Source organism: Muscardinus avellanarius, assembly GCF_963383645.1.
Source record: "Muscardinus avellanarius genome assembly, chromosome: 7".
Lineage (NCBI taxonomy): Eukaryota > Metazoa > Chordata > Mammalia > Rodentia > Gliridae > Muscardinus > Muscardinus avellanarius.
This window is the reverse complement of record NC_137793.1, coordinates 7,392,828-7,412,982: the sequence shown is the minus strand read 5'-3', so window position 1 is coordinate 7,412,982 and position 20,155 is coordinate 7,392,828. Positions and strand designations below refer to the sequence as shown.

At 48.8% G+C, this 20,155-nt stretch overlaps 1 protein-coding gene across 1 annotated transcript in view; it reads right to left on the bottom strand.

Annotated features, from left to right (window-relative positions):
* Window positions 1-3,295: 3,295 nt before the first annotated feature.
* GALNT10 (polypeptide N-acetylgalactosaminyltransferase 10) overlaps window positions 3,296-20,155 on the bottom strand; it is a gene marked incomplete at both ends in the record, with an annotated part of 230,129 nt that continues 213,269 nt past the window's right edge. The window contains 4 exons of the mRNA XM_080698619.1: window positions 3,296-3,454; window positions 5,003-5,152; window positions 15,450-15,566; window positions 18,158-18,379. Coding sequence (XP_080554745.1) covers window positions 3,296-3,454; window positions 5,003-5,152; window positions 15,450-15,566; window positions 18,158-18,379 — 648 coding nt within the window. The remainder of the gene's footprint in view (window positions 3,455-5,002; window positions 5,153-15,449; window positions 15,567-18,157; window positions 18,380-20,155) is intronic.

Below are 20,155 nucleotides of genomic sequence, written 5' to 3'. Positions count from 1 at the left end.
AAAAAATCCAACAGGTAGGAGGTTTGAAAAGTAAAAGGAATTTGGAGTTCTATATGGTGCATCTTCAATAAAACTGCTTTCGCCCCCAGCCGTGATGTCACACCTCCCCATCTGACCTCTTCTGCAGAGACAGCCCCCTCTGCCTCTGAGCTATTTCTTCCTAAAAGGGAGAATGGACAGTTTCTGGACTGGTTTTCAAGTCGAAAGCTCCCATCGGAGGCACGAGATGGAGCCACTTTTCACGTGCGTGCCTGCAAACTTAGCTGCTCCGAAGGCTCTGTATGGCAGCAAAGATACTCTTTGCAGTTCAGAATGCTCCTGGAGCCCCCCCCCCCCCTTTAGAAAGGCTGCTGGGGCAGGCGGGGGGTGGGGGGGTTTACACCATCTTTTTAGCCACATCCTGTTTTATGACTTAGTCTTCCGAACAGAAACTTTAGGGGAAAAGGAATTCTCACCTGGTCCCTGGCTGCCACAGGCTCCTGGCTAAGTTTTACTGAGTATCGGCTGGGATGTGAGCAGAAGCCTGAATCCCTGGGACAGGTGTTTTCCAAAAACCGAGGTCAAACCAATGAGGACCTGGTACCTGCGCTAACAGAATCAAAAGCGTAACCTCTTGCCCTTCCTTTATCCAGTACACACTTTATCAGGTCTCAGGACCTACTGGCCAGGGCTCAGCAACCACAAAGGCCAGAGCTCTGAGCACCCTTCTAGGCTGTGCATGGGACCAGGATGGGGAACCAAGGGCAGGGGCGGCTTGCAGCTGCTCCTGCAGTCCACAGGAGTCCGGGTCTTACTTGGAAACGGGCCATTTGGAAATCTAGCCAGCTCCGTACGCCTTTGTCCTGAGGGGCTGGCTGTGTTGTGGCTCCAAACGGGGCCCAAAGAGGCAAATCAAAGCCTTCTCGTGGAGGCCGCTGAGGCCCTTGACGGCCAGGGACTAAAGGAGTTGCTGAGCCGCCCTTTAACTTGGAGTGTCCTGTTTAACTCTGGCCTCTGCCCCCGGCGGCCTCTCAGCCTCAAGTCCTGCTCTAGGCCCAGCATCTTCTGCCTGAAATCAGACATTAAGAAATACACTCAACCTACGGAACCGCAACTGCCACCTTAAAAAAAACAAACCCTCCCCCACCGCGCCCCCTTCCGTTTGTCTAGCAAGGCACTAGGAAATGGTTCAAGTTTAGGGATTTGCTGTACATTTGCATTTTTTTCTTTTTAAAAGGCACAGTTTTTACTTTTAAAGATGCATTCCTTTCGGCTGATTCAACTCTCTCCAGCGGTAACGCTCTTATCCTCAGTTTGGATTTTAGGAGGTGCCCCATCTTTTGACTTTCTTCTAGAGCAGGGGCCACTTTTTTTTTTTTTTTGGTACTGGGGATGGAACCCAGGGGCGTTCTACCTCCGAGCCACACCCCCAGGGCTATTTTTTTCTTCTTTAGTTTGAAACCGGGTCTCACTGAGTTGCAAAGGGCCTCACTAAGCTGAGGCTGGCCTTGAACCGTGATCCTCGGGTCTCAGCCTCCCCAATGCTGGGATTACAAGCGTGCGCCACCACAACCAGCTACGAGGGGCCACTTCTAATGACAGAGCATTCCTCTGAGAAAGGACAGTAGGGATCCGAAAGCAAGCTCCGCCCGCCCGCCCACAGCAGAAGGAAGTGGTCCTGCCCAGCTGGCGCTCCAACAGGCCCATCCCTCCCTCCCTCCCCCAGTAAGCCATGGTCCCGGGGCCTGCGGCATCTCAAAGGCAGAGTCACAGCCCTGTTCCCAAGTGCATGCCTCAGTCATTCGATGGCACGAGTGACCACTCTAACTGGAGTAGTGGTTTCAAGTATTTTCCGGGCTGGCTAGCGGGTGGAAGCTGTAGGTTGCAGACTGAGATGTTCATCTGTCCATCTGTAGCGGGTCTGTTACAGAGATGCTTCCTGGGAGATGAGGGACCCTCTGGGAGTGTAATATGTAATCAGAACAAGAGGTGGACACAGAGGGCCATACATTCTTCTCTCTACTACAGTCCTCATGACGGTGGAAGGTTCCACAGTCTTTGCTGAAGACCACGTTGTACCAGTTCTGGCCCGAGCTGATGGACGGGGTCACCCGCTCCCTCGGCCCAGCCCCTTCGCCCAGCTGGAGCCGTCTTGATGGCATCACACTGGCTCCTGCTATAATCACAGAGTTCTAGAAGCCCACCCTGGAGGCTGGAATGCCAGAACCCTGTGGAGCAGTCTGGCCTGCGATGGAGTCACAGAGTTCTTTAGGAACTCTATAGTTCTACGAGAAGCAGAGCCACGATGAGGTCAGAGACAGAGCCACGATGAGGTCGGAGACGGGGCGGCTTGTCTGCAATTGATCCTGGAGGCCCCTGGGAGGTGAATACCACACAGCAAGATCCCCTCTCAAGGCAAGGAACTGAGAGAGGGAGAGGGGGAGAGAGAGAGAGAGAGAGAGAGAGAGAGAGAGAGAGAGAGAGAGAGAGAGAGGGAGAGGGAGAGAGAGAGAAAGAGAGAGAGAGAGAAAGAAAGAGAGAAAGAGCGAGAGAGGGAGAGGGAGAGGGAGAGGGAGGGAGGGAGGGAGGGAGAGAGAGAGAGGGGGGGAGGAGACGGGCAAGCCTAGTCAGGGACACTCAGCTCGCACATCTAACTAGGACATCTGTTTGGCCTTTTTCATGAACTAGCCCCCAAAGCTGGTGGCTGGGCCATCCTTGTGCCCGAGAGCATTCAAGTGGGCATTTCAAGTGCCCAGAGAGGCAGAGGGAGACAGCCTATGGGGAAGCTGCCAGAGGTGGTCTCGGGCGATCCCTCTGACCCCATGCCTGGCAGCTGGCCAGCGTTCAGTATGGAGTACCCTGAGGGTCCCAGGTACGAGCTTGGACTCAGTCACCCGGGAGCTGAGACAGAACAGAGAAGCTGGGCGGTAGCGGCCCGCAACACAAGCAGAAAAACGAAGGGCCCGGGAGGAGCATTCCCCTTTGTAGAGGCAGCCATGTAGAAGAGCTGGATAAACTTGTAGGACTCATTTTTGTCACCTAGGGTTGCCCTGGACTCTCCTGGACATGGTGAAAGTACCAGGATTGAAGCAGGCTCTGCCTCCTCGCGGGGCCTCCCTTGGGGCCTGCTCAGCACCCAGCCCTGCCACTCCCGGCGTTAGGAGCAGGCGGACCCTGGGCGCCAGCTTCCAGGGCCCTCTCTGCCCTGACCGGCCTGGCCAGCACCTTTCACGCCCCGGCGCCCACAGAGACGTTGTCTCCCTCCAGGGAGAGGCCGCGGGAGTGTCCGCCCTCGGCCTGCCAGGGACGCAGGGGCTCATTTACTGTTGAATTTTTCCAAGACCGTGGAGTTGATGTGTTCAAACAGCCACTGCTGGGTGAGAGAGGAGGGGTTGCAGGTGTTCATGAAGATCCGGTGGTCGCTCTCGCTACAGTCCACGCAGCTGCCGCTGACAGGGTGGTACAGGGTCTTGTCCTACAAAACAGAGAGGTCATGAGCCAGGCAATGCCAGGGACGGAACTCACGGCAGTAACAGCAGCGGCGGGGACGCGCTGGCTGGCTAAGCCTCCCCCAGAGCTGGCCTCGTCCGCCATCTTAGGCGGAAGTGACGGTCATCACTGCAGACTCTGGGGCCCACGACACTGCCTCCCCTCTAGTCTTTGGTCCTCACAGTGTAGTTTTATTTTTAGAAAAATTTTTAGCTGTGTGTGTGTGTGTGTATATATATATATATATATATATATATATATATATATATATATATATATATATATATATATGTTCTGGGGATGGAACCCAGGGGCATTCTACCTCTAAACTACACTCCCAGCCCTAATTTTTATTCCTTTCTTTGAAACAGGGTCTCACTGGGTTGCAAAGGACCTCACTAAGTAGCTGAGGCTGTTCTCAAACCACGATCCCCCCCCCCCCCCCCCCCCGTCTCAGCCTCCCGAGTACTGGGATTACAAGCGTGCACCACCACACCTGGATCTAAGGTTTAGAGAGTTTTACATACAAATGTGGATTTCACCAGGCATGGTGGTACACGCCCAGTACTTGGGAGGCTGACACAGGAGGACTGCAGGCTCGAGGCCAGCTTCAGCCATGTAGCAAGACCGTCAGCAACTTAGCGAGAGCCTGTTTAAAAATAAAATAGGTGTGAGTGTGTAGCTCGCAGGTAGAATGCCCCTGGGCCCAATCCCCAGTACCAAAATAAATAAATAAATAAATAAATAAATAAATAAATAAATAAATAGAAAAAAAAGAAGAAAATCTGGCCAGGTGTGGTGGCGCACGCTTGTAATTCCCGCGCTTGGGAGGCTGAGACAGGAGGATTGCACAGGTTTGAAGCCATCCTCAGCTAATTAATGAGGCTCTCAGCAACTTAGTGAGACCCTGTTTCCAAATAAAGTATAAAGGTCTGGGAGTATAGCCCAGAGGTAGAAAAGCCCCTGGGTTCGACCCCCAGTACTGCAAAAAAAAAAAAAAAAATCTGTTTTCTGCCGGGCATGGTGGCACACACTTGTAATCCCAGCATTTAGGAGGCTGAGCCTGGAGGCTCACCGTTTGGGGACAGCCTCCAGCTACTTAGTATGGCCCTCTGCAACTTAGTGAGACTCTGTTTCAAAAATAAAGAATAAAAAACAGGGCTGGGGGTGTAGGTCAGAGGTAGAATGTCCCTGGGTTCCATCCCCAGTACTGCAAAAAAAAAAAAAAAAAAAAATCTGTTTTCTCTCATTAGTGGAAGCTAGAGAGGAAATAGAAACAGAAAGAGCCCTTAGGAAAAGGAGGAGGGGACCAGCAGAGTGTGGGGAAGGGGACAGAGCCCACAAGGCCGGGTGCACACAGGCACCATCACCTCGAGTCTCGCCCGACACGCCACGTCGTAATGCATTAGCACGGATCGCAATGGCAAATTTACAGGGGTCGCAGTAGATTCCAGATTAAAAGCAAAAGCCCAAATCTGCCGCTGCTGGCGCAATTCCACACGCTACAAGAACCGCGCGCCCGGCCGCCGCTGACCTTGCGGTACCGCCACAGCTGGTTGCCCTTCATGCTGTGGCAGTCATACAGGGTGATGGGGCTGGTGTGGGAGACGGCGTCCAGGCAGAACTTCTTGGTGTGCTGAGGGTCCCCGGGCCGGATGTCCTCTTTCCAGGTAAAGGTGAACACCTGTGTGCGTAGAGACATCGTCACAGGGACGGCAAAGCCTGGCAATATCCTTTTTTCCCCGTTTAAACAAAATTTTGGCAAAATTTAAACACAGGGAACTGGGCGTGGTGGGCACGCTTGTCATCCTAGCACTTGGGAGGCCAAGACCAGAGCATCACAGTTCAGGGACAGCCTCAGCTACTTAGCGAGGCCCTCTGCAACTCAGTGAGACTCTGTTTCAAAATAAAGAATAAAAAATAGGGCAGGGGGTGTAGCTCGGAGGTTGAATGCCCCTGGGTTCCATCCCCAGTACCGCAAAACAAAACAAAACAAAAAAACCTCACAGGTTTAAAAGAGTCCGTTGGAATTACCTGCTGTTCTAAACCACCCAGCTTCAGAAGTTACTAACTCACAGCCAGCCGCTGTGGTTACCCCTCACCTGAGCACGCTGCCTACACACTTTTATTTGTTTGTTTGTTTATTTATTTATTTTGTGGTACTAGGGGTGGAACCCAGGGGCTTTTCTACTTCTGGGCTACACTCCCAGACCTATTTTATACTTTATTTGGAAACAGGGTCTCACTAAGTTGCTGAGAGCCTCACTAAGTAGCTGAGGCTGGCTTTGAACTTGTGAGATCCTCCTGTCTCAGCCTCCCAAGCGCTGGGATTACAAGTGTGTGCCACTACGCCCGGCTTTATTTATCTATTTTTGTAGTGGGGGTTGAACCCAGAGACATCCTACCTCAGAACTACATCCCTTTTCTTTCTTTCCTCCCCCCCCCCTTTTTTTTTTCAGAACTGGGGATGGAACCCAGGGGCATTCTACCTCCAAGCTACACACCCAGCCCGATTTTTTATTATTTTGAAACATGGTCTCACTGAGTTGCGGAGAGCCTCACTAAGTAGCCGAGGCTGCCTGCGAACATGGAACCTCCTGTCTCAGCCTCCCAAGTACAGGGATTACAAGTGTTAGCCACCACGCCTGGCTATATTTATTAATTTTTTTTTTTTTTTTTTTGCGGATCTAGGGATGGAACCCAGGGGCATTTGACCTCCGAGCTACAGCCCTGCCCTATTTTTTTTTTTTTATTCTTTATTTTGAAACCAGGTCTTACTGAGTTGCAGAAGGCCTCACTAAGTAGCTGAGGCTGTCTGTGAACCACGATCCTCTGGTCTCAGCCTCCCAAATACTGGGATTACAAAAGTGCACCACCACACCCGGCTTATTTATTAATTTTTTGAAAAAGGGGCTCACTAGCTGGGCATGGTGGCGCACGCTTGGAATCCCTGCGCTTGGGAGGCGGAGACTGGAGGATCGCACAGGTTCAAAGCCACCCGTGCTGGCTTAAGAGACCCTGTTTCAAAAAAAAAAAAAAAAGTAAAAAAGGTATAAAAAAAGGTAAAAAAAAGTATAAAAATAGGTCTGGGAGTGTAGCTTGGAGGTAGAAGGGTTTCCAGGAACCCCAGTACCACCACAAAAATAAATAAATAAAAAGGGGTTCACTAAGTTGCTGAGGCTGGCCTTGAACCCACGACCTTCCCGTCTCAGCCTCCCACAGTGCTGGGATTACGCACCACCACACCTGGCTGTCCCTGTGTTATTTCCTTCATGAAGTCCTCGGTGTCAGCGAACACAGAGTCCAAGCGGTCTTGGATGGCCTTGTCAATGTCTTTGCGCAATCGAAATCAACACCCAAACTGGTCCACATATTGCATTTGGTAGATGAGCTCCCCGCCCACCCAGCAGTTTTTGTGGAGGATCGATTAACGTGCAATCGTCTGCAGACGTGAAGTGTGCAATTTGGTATGTTTTGACGTGTTTATACCTGTAACCATCATGATGGTGGAGTTAACGAACGGATCCTCTGCCCCTCCCCCAAGTGTCCCCATGACCCTTGGTATAATCTTGCATATCCCCCGCCTCCCCAGGCAACAGCGGATGGATAGGCTTTTTCTTCTTTTGTTACTGGAGATTCATTCGCAAATTTTTTATTTATTTATTTATTTTTTTTAGAATTTTTAAATAGAAGGCATCACGCGGTGCGTATTGGCTTTTGTCTGACTTCTTTCTAGCGATGTAATTTGGTTGCGATGCATCGGCGTCGCGACGGCCTTCATCAGCGGCCCATCTTTGTTACTGCTGAATTTGGTCTGACTGCACCGGGCTCGTCGTCTGCCAGTTCTTGGACATCTGGGTTGTTTCCAGTGTGGGGCTAGGACAAAGAGACCCGGAGGAACATGGGCATACAAGGCTTTGTGGGGACACACGTGTTCCTTTCTCTGGGATAAGTGCCTCGAGGGGGAATGGTTGGCTCCTACAGTGGACGGATGAGGGGCTAGGAAACCGCTTTCCAACGGAGACACCAGGGAGGGACGGTCCAGCGCGCCCGTCCTTGCCAACCCTACGTGGTCAGTCTATACGACAGGTGTGTGCTGGTGTCTCCTTCACATTGTTTTTTTTAAAAAAATTTCTCCACTAATAAAATTAAGAATTTTATTTTTTTGCAGTACTGAGGGTGGAATCCAGGGGCACTGTACCTCCAAGCTACACCCCCAGCCCTAATTTTTATTCCTTATTTTGAAACCGGGTCTCACTGAGCTGCAGAGGGCCTCACTAAGTAGCTGAGGCTGTCCACGAACCACGATCCTCCTGTCTCAGCCTCCCAAATGCTGGGATTACAAGTGTACGCCACCACGCCTGGATAAAATTAAGCATTTTATTTTAGTTATTTATTTAAATTTTATTTATTTATTTTTGCGGGTCTGGGGGTAGAACCCAGGGGCATTTGACCTCCGAGCTACACGTCCTGCCCTATTTTTTATTCTTTATTTTGAAACCGGGTCTCACTGAGTTGCAGAGGGCCTCACTAAATAGCTGAGGCTGTCTGCGAACCATGATCCTCCCGTCTCAGCCTCCTGAATGCTGGGATTACAAGTGTGCGCCGCCACGCCCGGCTTAAAATTAAGCATTTAAAAAATGTTTATTCGCCCTGACTCACTGCGACGGGGGTGGGGGGTGTGAGGGGTGGGGGCGTGGGGGGCACAGAAAAACAAAAAAAAAAGGAAGAAGAAAAAAATGTTTATTTGCCTTTTGTAAGGCACCTGTACAAATCTTTTTGCTTTTAAAACATTTTTTTCTTATTGAGATGTGACAGTTTTTTGGTGGTACTGGGGGTGGAACCCAGAGGCTTTCTATCTTCGGGCTAGACTCCCAGACCTTTTTTTAAAAATATATTTTATTTGGAAACAGGGTCTCACTAAGTTGCTGAGAGCCTCACTAAGTAGTTGAGGCTGGCTTCGAACCCATGCAATCCTCCTGTCTCAGCCTCCCAAGCGCGGGGATTAAAAGCGTGCACCACCACGCCCAGCTTCGATGTGACAGTTTTTATATTTTCTAGATACGAGTCCCACAGGTCTTTTATCAGAAACATGCTTTGGAAACACCTTTTCTCAGCCAATGGCTTGCCTTTTTATTCTTTCAATAGGCTTTTATTTTTATTTTTTTGTGGTACCAGGGGTTGAACCCAGGGGCATTCCACCTCTGAGCTACACCTCAAGCCCAGTTTTTAAAAAAATTTTTATTTTGAAACAGGATCTCGTGAGGTTGATAAGTCTCATTACCTGCTGAGTCTGTCCTCTAACCTTGGATCCTCCTGTCTCAGCCTCCCAATTACTGGCATTTACAGATGTGCTCAACAGTCTTAAAAAACAGAAGCTGAAATTTTAAAGAAGTTCCAAGTTTTTTCTTTTGGTATTATTACATTTTTTGTGTTTAAGAGATCATTGCTTAATACAAGGCCACAGACCCTTTGTCTATGTTTTCTTCTAAAATCTTTTTAATTTTAGGTTTTATGTTTAGGCCTACGATCCATTTTGAGTTACCTTTTTTAGTCTTTATTGTGAACCCAACCCAATTTTTTAGTCTTTATTTTTATTTATTTATTTATTTGGTGGTATTGGGGTTCCTGGAAGCCCTTCTACCTCCGGGCTATACTCCCAGACCTATTTTTACATTTTTATTTGGAAACAGGGTCTCCTAAGCCAGCGTGCACGGCTGGCCTCGAACCTGCGCGATCCTCCTGTCTCCGCCTCCCAAGCGCGGGGATTACAAGCATGTGCCACCACGCCTGGCTAGTCTTTATTTTGAAACAGGGTCTCACTGGGTTGCAAAGGCCTCACTAAGTAGCTGAGGCTGGCCACAAACCGTGATTCTCCTGTCTCAGCCTCCCGAATGCTAAGATTAAGCGTGCGCCACCATGCCTGGCTTTTTTTTTTTATGCATATGGATGTCCAGTTACTCCAGTACCATTTGTCAAAGAGACTATCTTTTTCTCCACTGGGCTGTCTTTAGACGTGTCAAAAATCAGTTTTCCTAGCCAGGTGTGTTGGTGCACGCCCCGCATTCCAGTACTTGGGAGGCCGAGACAGGAGGATTGCAGGTTAGAAGCCAGCCTCAGCAACTTAGTGAGATTCTGTTTCAAACAAAATAATAAAGCCGGGCATGGTGGCGGACGCTTGTAATCCCAACATCAGGAGGCTGAGACTGGAGGGTCGCGGTTCACAGACAGCCTCGTCAGCTATTTAGTGAGGCCCTCTGCAACTCAGTGAGACCCTGTTTCACAATAAAGAATAAAAATAAAAACCAGTTGTCCTTCTATGTGTAGGTATATTTCTACACTTCATTCTGTTCCGTTTTTTTTTAATAGGAATACTACACTGTTTTGATGACTGTCATTTTATAATGTATCTTGAAATCAGGCAGTATTAGTCGTTTCGCTTTAATTTCTTTTTGAAAGCTCTTTTGCCTATTCAAGGGCCTTCTGCATTTCCATTTTAATTTTAGAGTCATTTTTATCAATATCTACAAAAAAGCCTGCTAGAATATTAGGATTGTGTTGAAAACATCTCTTTTTTTAGTGATACTGAAGATGAAACCCAGGAGCATTTTAACTCTGAGACATAGCCCCAGCTCTATTTTTTTTTTATTCTTTATTTTGAGACCAGGTCTCACTAAGTTGAAGAGAGTTTCACTAAGTTTTGTAATCCATTCATCTGTTGATGGACATCTTGGCTGGTTCCATAGTGTGGCAATGGTGAATTGTGCAGCTATGAACATAGATACGCATGCATGACTTTGATATTTTGGTTTCCATCCTTTTGGGTAGATACCTGGAAGTGGTATTCACTAAGAGCTGAGGCTGGCCACGAACCTGCGATCCTCCTCTTTCAGCCTTCCAAAGTAAGAGGCTGGCTGGAAACATTTTTCTTTCTTTTTTTTAATTTGGAGCAAAATATACATCTTTTAAAAAAATTTTTATTGGTGCATTGTAGTCATACATCTTAATGAAGTACAAGATGGTAGAGACGTACATGTGCACATCACAGCACTCACTCAGCCCCTCCCCCTCCTTCCTTCTCATGTTTGGCTCAGTGATGGACTTTGATATGTCTGTGAATGTACATCATGTGCATTAGGGGATTTCCCTCTTCCCCTCCCATCACCCGCAGTCAGGTCGCCGTATTTGCTCATCCGTGGTTTCTCCTCCTTCGTCTACAGTTCTTCCAGTGGCCCCTTTTCTCCCTGGCTTCCGCATATTAGGGAGAGCATCCGATTTCTTACTTTTTGTGACTGACTAATCACACTTAGTATAATGTCCTCCAGTTCCATCCATTTACCCACAAATGATGTAATCTGTTCTTCTTTATGGCTGAGTAAAATTCCATTGTGTACATATCCCACAGTTTTGTAATCCATTCATCTGTTGATGGACATCTTGGCTGGTTCCATAGTTTGGCTATGGTGAATTGTGCAGCTATGAACATAGATACACATGTATTAGTTTGGTAGTTTGGTTTCCATTCTTTTGGGTAGATACCCAGAGGTGGTATTGCTGGATCAAATGGTAGATTTGTTCCCATTCTTCTGAGGATCCTCCATACTGTTTTCCAAAGTGGTTGCACTAATTTGCAATCCCACCAACAATGTCTTAGAGTTCCCACTTCTCCACATCCTCGCCAGCATCTGTTGTTGTTTGTGTGTTGAATGATTGTCATTCTAGTTGGAGTTAGGTGACATCTCAAGGTAGTTTTGATTTGCATCTCTCTGATTGCCAATGATGAGTAATTTTTCATGCATTTATTGGCCATTTGAATTTCTTCTTTCGTGAAGCGTCTATTTAGTTCACTTGCCCATTTTTTTGATTGGGTCATTTGTTTTTCTTAGCGCTGAGTTTCTTGAGTTCTCTGTATATTCTAGATTTCAGTCCTCTCTTGGAGGAATAGTCGGCAAAAATCTTCTCCCATTCTGTTGGCTCTCTGCTGAGGTTCCTGATAGCTCCCTTTGCTGAACAGAAGCTCTTCAGCTTCATGCAATCCCACGTCTTGATTTGCCTTTTAGTTTCTTGTGCCTTTGGGGTCTTGTTGAGAAGTTTTTACCTGTGCCTATGTGTTGAAGTGTTCCCAGGCTGGTCTTGAACATGTAAATCCAAAGGATCCTCCTGCCTCCCAAGGAGTTAGGACTACAGAGGTGTACTGCCACGCCTGGCTTCTGTCCAATTTACATGCTGGTTTGGGAAGAACTGATACCAATAGGGTCTCTATGACTATAGCACAAGGCCAGGTGTGGTGGTATATGCCTGTAATCCCAGCGCTTGAGGCTGAGACAGGAGGATCACAGGTTTGAGGACAGCCTCAGCAACTTGGTGAGATGGAGTCTTGTTTCAAAATAAAATAGGAACTAGAGCTGGAGATGTGGCTCAGAGGTAGAATGCCCCTGGGTTTCATTCCCATTACCAAAACACAACCAAAACCCAAACCAAAAAACTCTGAATATAGCATATATTTTCATTTGTTTAGAGTTTTTTTTTTTTTTTTGGTGGTACTGGGAATTGAACCCAGCAGCAGTTTACCTCTGTGCTACACCCTCAGTCCTATCTTATTTCTTATTTGGAAACAGGGTCTCACTAGGTTGCCGAGGGTTTCACTACTTGCTGAGGCGGTCCTCGAAAGTGCGATCCTTCTGTCTCAGCCTCCCAAGTACTAGGATTACAAGGGTGTGCCACAATGCCAGGCTAGAACTGTGTGTGTGTGTGTGTGTGTGTGTGTGTGTGTGTGTGTGTGTGTTACTGGGGATTGAACCCAGGGGCATTCTACCTCCGAATTACACCCCCAGTCCTATTTTTTATTGTTTATTTTGAAACAGGGTCTCGGTCTCACTAAGTTGCGGAGGCTGGCTGTGAATCTGTGATCCTCCTATTTTAGGACTTGATTCCAAGCGTGCACCACCACACCTGGCTAGAATTCCTTTAATTTCTACCAGTAACATCATGTGGTTTTTCATGTACAGGACTTTCACATCTTTTGTTATATATCTGAGCATTTAATATTTTTATGTTATAGTAAGTGCTTTTTAATGGCAGTTTCAGCCTCATTATTAGTATATAAAACATGATTCATTTTTGTGTCTTGCAACCCCACTAAAACCAGTTATTAGTTGTAGTAGATTGAATAGAAGCTGTTACCATCTCCTTTGTAGACTGAATAGAGTTTCTCTACATAGATGTTCACGAGGTCTACAAATACAGTTTTCCTTCTTTTCTTTTTGACATCTGGATGACTTCTGCTTCTTTTTCTTATCTTGACTAGGTTAGAACCTCCAGTACAGTGTCTCAATAATTAGCATACAATAAATCACACACATTTTGTCTAGTTCCTGATCTTTGGGAGACAGTATTCAAAGACGTTCACCAGGAGGCTCTCAGCAGTGAGCCATCCTGCCCGCCTTTCTCCTCCTCTCTTTCTTGCACTGGGGATTGAACACAGGGGGCATTCTACATCTGGGCTACAACCCCAGCCCTGTTTTCTTCCTTCCTTCCTTCCTTCCTTCCTTCCTTCCTTCCTTCCTTCTTTCTTTCTTTCTTTCTTTCTTTCTTTCTTTCTTTGTGGTATTGGGCATGGAACCCAAGGGAATTCTATCTCCAAGCTACACCTCCAGCCCTATTTTTTATTCTTTATTTTGAAACAGGGCCTCACCGAGTTGCAAAGGGCCTACCTAAGTAGCTGAGGCTGGCCCTGAACTGAGATCCTCCTGTCTCAGCCTCCCGAATGCTGGGATTACAAGCGTGCGCCACCACGCCTGGCTTCTTCTTCTTCCTCCTCCTCCTCCTCGTCTCCTTCTTTTCTCCTTCTTCCTCTTCTTCCCCTCCTCCTCCTCCTCCTCCTCCTCCTCCTCCTCCTCCTCCTCCTCCTCCTCCTCCTCCTCTTCTTCTTCTTCTTCTTCTTCTTCTTCTTCTTCTTCTTCTTCTTCTTCTTCTTCTTCTTCTTCTTCTTCGTCTTCTTCCCTTCTTCTTCTTCCTCTTCTCCTCCTTCTCCTTCTCCTCCTTTCTTCTTCTTCTTCTCCTTCCTCCTCCTCCTTCTTTCTTCTTTCTTCCTCCTCCTCCTCCCCCTCCTCCTCCTTCTTCTTTCCTCCTCCTCCTCCTCTTCCTCCTCCTCCTTTTTTTGTTTATTTTGAAACAAGTTTTGGAAGGGAAGGTCTCAGTAAATTGCTGATGTTGGCTTCACACCTTTGACCCTCCTATCTCAGCTTCCCAAGCACTGGGCTTACTGGCGTAGGCTACCGTCTGCCTAGTTATGGGTTTTCCAAAGACTTCTTTTTTCACGTCAAGGAGGTGCCTCACTCTTCATGGCTTGTAAGCAATGGGCGTTGGATTTTGTCAGATACTTTTTCTAGATATACTGAGGTGCAGCTATCTGGTTTTTCGTTCTCAGTTTCTTAACACAGTAAATCATATTAATTTTCTGATGATGTATCAACCAAGCATTCCTGGGAAAAGTGACACTTTTAGTTATGATGTATTATCTTTTTTATATAAGGTTAATATAAGTTTCTAAAATTCTGTCCAGGATTTTTGCATCTATGGTCATGAATCGTTTGTGGTCTGTGGTTGGTTTTGTGTCTCAGTCTGGTTTTGGTATTCAGGTAACACTGGTCTCACAATGGACTGGTGAGTATGCCTCCGTTTTCTGGAAGAATTTTTGCAGGATTTCTAAGACCTCTTTAGATGTTTGGTAGAATTCTCTGGGGGAAGCCATCTGGGCCTGGCTCCTAGACATTTCACCTCTGAGCTAAACCCCTAACCCTATTTTGTATTTTATTTTGCAACAAGGTCTCTCTAGAGAGTTGCTGAGGCTGGCCTCGATCCTGTGATCTTCCTGTCTCAGCCTCCCAAGTACTGAGATTACAGGTGTGAGCCACCACGCCCGGCAATAAGCCACTACTGGTTGTGAGTTACTGAGTCTGTGGGATGCGGTTAGAACAACAAGAAACAGACTGTGGCCTAGCCGCAGGGTGCACACTGTAAGCCTCCTTCTTCCAAGTCCAGTTTATGCAAAGGAGCCCTGAGAATAGGCTTATGCTTATCACTGGAAATTTCCAAAATGCTAAAAAAGAACATATTTACTTATTTATTTATTTATTTAGCAGTAATGGTGATGGAATCCAGGGGCATTCAACCTCCGAGCTACACACCCAGCTCTACTTTTTGTTATTTATTTTGAAACAAGGTCTCACTGAGTTGCAGAGGGCCTCACTAAGTAGTTGAGGCTGTCTGCGAACCTCATCCTCCTGTCTCAGCCTCCCGAATGCTGGGATGACAAGCGTGTGCCACCATGCCCGGCTATGCAAAGGACAAACATTTAAAACGTGGCCTTAGGGTAAGAATCAGCGGCCGCTGGGTTATTCAACAGAGGAGGGGGCCACAGAAATCCAAGGCAGTTTCCTTTCGGTAACATCTCTTGGGGATGATCTCTTAGAGACGAACCCTCCTCCACTTCCTGTCTGACCAGAGCCCCGTCAACACGAGGACCCCCGCCTCCCACCCCATCGCTCAAGACCCTATGGCGTGAGGGCCCCAAGGACCCCGCAGGACCCCTGGAAGGGGCTCGTCCATCCACTGGGGGCTGCTGGTCACGTCCGCTATCACAGGGGCAGAGCAGGGTGAGGAAGAAAGCCAAGAGAGCGGGAAGCAGGGCCAGAGAGATCCAGGCGACATCAGCAGCCGTTCTTGGTGACTTGAGCCGGCATCTCCCTCTTCCTTGCTGGCCTCTTGGGCTGGGTGTGTCTTTTTAACCAAGACAGTCCAGACAGGTGGCTTTACGGCAACGCAGCCACCCTTTCTGAGGTGTCCAGGAAGCTCTTACGACCTATGCCCTGGGCTGACATTTGTCACCCATTGCGGACTCACGGCCTCTCCCGCACAGGAGCGACCCGGGCTGCCCACGGTGCAGAGACCCCACTTCCGTCCCGAGGTGGGGGGCGTACCTGCATGTTGTTCCAGGCAGCCTCCCCGCGGCCCCTGACGCAGGTCTCCAGCCTCAGCGGGGAGCCCAGAGCCCCGTGCTTCGTGTCTGCACACATCCCCGTGCCCACGTTGCGAATCTGAGAAGGAAAGAGAGAAGGGCGGGGCGGTGAGGCGCCTCGAGGTAGCCCCAGGCCCTGGCTGGCCGGAGGGGAAACGAGGCAGGGAAGTCGGGCGAGGCTCGGAATCGTCTTAGTGACGGGGAGCCCCTGAGCCTCTCAGTGAGGCTCGTGCAGGGCAGAGAGGAAGCCTCCCAGATGCTGTGGGCAGAAGGCTGCCGGTGAGGAGGGTGGGGAGGACTCGCTGGCCTCGCTCCTAGAGTACTGGATCCAACAGGTCCAGTTTTCAGAGTTTACCCTCGGTCCAGGTGCCCTGTTGCAGGTGGCCTTGGAAACCCTGGGACAGGACAGGGCATCCTTGTTGTAGGTCTGGGACTCTGCCTTTCAGGGCAGGTGGACGTCAAGAGGTGGCAGGTGTGTGCCCCCAACCCTGGTCAGAGAGCGACAGAGGTCCACACCCCTCACATCAAGATGGGAGAGTCGGGGCGGGCCAGCTGCGGGGCTGCCCACCGGTCCAGCAAGGGCCACCCTGCAGGCACCGCTGTGCTTGGTGTTAGTGCCGCATCCCGCAGCTCCTGCCTTTGCCCTCGCTCCTATCTGTGTGAGGGGGGGTGGACGTGGCTGCCATGAAGATGTCGGTGCCCAGCTATGCCGGAGTGAGGTGGGGACACCGGCGGGCCCATTCCTGGGAGGGGCTGGACAGCTCTGCTAGGCGTTCTGTCGGGAGCACTCCTTACTAATCGGGCCAGAACTTCCTTCTGCCATACTGTGTTCTGGGACTGTTTACCCCAGCCTGCCTGCCTGCCTTCCTTCTCTCCACAGAGGCCAGGCCAGCTGGTCCTGGGCTCAGGCTCTCCCAGCCTCCCTCAGTTTTCCTCCCAGTTTTCACCAACACATCATCACCCCGCTGTGGCTGCTGCTTCCCCGAGGACTTGAACTAACGCAGGGAAAAAAGCCAGTGAACTGGGGAGGGTTTCGAGGGAAGTTGACGCGGCGCCTTTCCTAGAATGCTGGTGGTGGTGTCAGGAGGGGCTGGCCGGCTTTGAACAAGTCCCCGGCCCAGCATCATGGCTCCTGAGTGGTCATCCACTTATCTAGGAGGGATGGGGAGGAGTACGAGGTGCTTCCCCTCGGGGCCTTCCTTTCTCAGCAGAGGGTAGAAGGCTGAGGGTTGGTGGAACCTGCGCATCAGAGAGAAGTCGGACTGAAACAGCCTGGCTGGGCTTCTGCTCTTTGGAAAGAAACACCCAGGCACGTAGGAGGATGGAACGCTACCGTGTTCCACCGTCCTGCGCGGGAGTTAATTCAGTGCCCTGAAAACCGGCACTGGGCCTCAGTGGGTGGGAGAGTGTTTGCCCCAGGTGCGAGGCTCTGAGATTCCATCCCCAGCACTGCAACAATGACAGACAGCGTAGGGACAGCAACAGCAGCAACAACAGCAACAGTAACAACAGCAACAATAGCAACAGCTGCAACAATAGCAACAGCAGCAACAGCAACAAATGCAACAGCTGCAGCAATAGCAACAGCAACAGCTGCAACAACAGCAACAGCAGCAACAACAGCAGCAACAGCAGCAACAGCAACAACAGCAGCAACAGCAACAGCAGCAACAGCAACAACAACAGCAGCAACAACACCAATAGCAGCAACAGCAAAAACAGCAAAAACAACAGCAACAGCAGCAACAGCAAAATCAGCAACAGCAAAAACAGTAACAGCAGCAGCAACAACAACAGCAATACCTGGCACTGCAAAATGTAAAGATGAAGGGTGAAATGCATACCATTAACATTTTCAGTTTTCTTTCTTTCTTTCTTTTTTTTTTTTTTTGCGTACTGGGGATGGAACCCAAGGGCACTGTACCTCTGAGCTATACCCCCAGCCCTAATTTTTAGTCATTTTATTATTTATTTATTTATTTTTAAAATATTCTTTATTTAAAAAAAATTTTTTTTTGCAGTACTAGGGATGGAACCCAGGGGCATTCTACCTCTGAGCTATCCCCCCAGCCCTATTTTTTATTCTTTATTTTGAAACAAATTCTCACTGAGTTGCAAAGGGCCTAAGTAGCTGAGGCTGGCTATAAACCTGGATCCTCCTGTCTCAGCCTCCCAAATGCTGGGATTATAAGCATGCACCATCACACCCAGCTTAGTCTTTTTATTTTTTTGAAACGGTCTCACTGAATTGCAAAGGGCCTCGTTAAGTAGCAGAGGCTGTCTGCAATTTTTTTTTTGTGGTACTAGGGATAGAAACCAGGGGCCTTCTACCTCCAGGTTACATCCCCAGACCTATTTTATATTTTATTTGGAAACAGGGTCTCACTAAGTTGCGGAGAGCTTCACTAAACTGCTGAGGCTGGCTTCGAACCTGTGCGATCCTCCTGTCTCAGCCTCCCAAGTACTGGGATGACAAGTGTGCTCCACCATGCCTGGCAACATTTTCAATTTTTTATGTTTAGGACACTAAATAGCAAAGCAATCCCACACCAGGACAAGGCTAAAGAGAGAACAGGAAAGAAAGGAGAGTTTTATCTTTACACCCATCACGGAATGTTTGCTCTGTGTTGGGAACAAGGGTCTGTGTTTGCAGCCTTGGTGTACACTCACCTCCCCCCAGGCTGCGGCGGGGGGCTCCACGGGGGGGTAATATTTGGGCAGGTCCCAGGCGATCTTGGTCATAAACCACTTGAAACTCTTGCAGTTGAGGGAGCTGCGGAGCTTCTTCTGGGCGGCCACATCCCCGGCGGAGAGGTGGCGGTACTCGGGCCGGCGCTGGTAGATGTACTCCGCGTACTCGTCCATCCACACCTCCGCCACTCGCTTGAGGTTCTGGGGGCCAGAGGCAGAGGGGAAGGTCAGGCTGGAGGTGGGCGGCAAGAGTCCTGCAGGCCGAGGCTCACCACTCTTATTTATGTCACATCCAAGATCCTAACTCCGCCACGTTTTTAGGCCTTCCGTACCGTCACAGCACGGCAGCTGGGACAAAGATGGACCATGTATTTGATGATGGTCCTGTATGAGTATGTTGCCTAGCGACAGTGGTGATGGCGTCCCAGTCTGCGAATGTGCTCTGTGACCTTCCTGTTAAGGATGAAAACCTCAGGATGAGCCGGGCGTGGTGGCGCACGCTTGTCATGCCAGCATTTGGGAGGCGGAGACAGGAGGATCAAGGTTCGATGCCAGCCTCAGCTACTTAGTGAGGCCCTTTGCAACTCAGTGAGACCTTTTTAAAAAATAAAGAATAAAAAATAGGGATGGGGGTGTAGCTCGGAGGTAGAATGCCCCTGGGTTCCATTCTCAGTACCACCAAACAAAAACAAAAACACCTCAGGATGCATTTTTTTTCAGACTGTATCTCTGCTAAGCCAGGAATAACTGTATTGCTATTTTTGTTTTTTGATAATGGGGATGGAACCCAAAGGCATTCTGCCTCTGAGATATACCCCCAGCCCTATTTTTTATTCTTTATTTTGAGACAGGGTCTCACTCAGTTGCGGAGGGCCTAAGTAGCTGAGGCTGTTGGAGAACTGTGATCCTCCTGTCTCAGCCTCCCAGGTACCTGGATTTTAAGCGTGTGGCACTATGCCTGGCACTATTTATTATTTGTGTATGTTTTAAGGACTTTACAATCTCCTGGTGATATAAACTGTTGTGTTGCCTGTTCATCTTCTATAATCTCTTACTCTTTTTTTTTTCTTCAGAACTGGGGAATTGAACCCAGAGACTGTCTACCTCCAAGCTACATACCCAGCCCTATATTTTTTATTTATTATTTTGAAATATGGTCTCACTAAGTTGTGGAGGGCCTCATTAAGTAGCTGAAGCTGGCCGCAACCTGTCTGAGCCTCCCAAGTACTGGGATTATTCTACTGACAGCCTCATCCAGTTTCCTTTGGGGACCAACCCCACCTCACTGCTGTTCATGGCCAGCTTGGCTAATGGAAATACAGACACCCCAGGGCACTGGGATCCGGCTGCAGAGAACAACTGACCGAAGCCAAGCCCATCGGAACCCGTAGGCTTGGCCCTGGATGCCTGCTGGGATTGTTGGGGAAAGGTGTCCTGTTTCTGCCTGGATTTCTGGGTAGGTTCTGCTGGGTGAAATCCTGTCCAAGGATGAAGTCAACTTGGCGCGAGGCACAGCTAGGTCAAAGAACATAATACCTTTGCAGCGCCTGAATCCAGCCATACCCGAAGCCGGTGCTACCCCAGGGCTTTCCAATGACAGGATTCATTACATCCCCTTTTTGCGGAAGCCAAATGGAGTCGGGTTTCTGTCATTTTAGATAAAAGAAGTCTGACCAAGTTACAAGGTACAAATCAATTCTACTTTGCAACCAAACGATATCCTCCCATCAGCAACTAGAATTTCCAAGAATCCTTTGGGCTTCGAAGGCTGTGGCTACGTTTACTAGCGAGTCCAAGAATCATCAATACAAAATAATCAATCATCAATAATCAATACAATAATCAATAATCAAGAATCAAGAATCAAGAATCATCAATACAAAAAGAGACAATGCCATTGTGGAAATGCTGTGTTTGGGAGCAGCCATGAAGAGAGAAAAAGAGTGAATCCTTGGGGATGAAAACTCAAAAATCCGC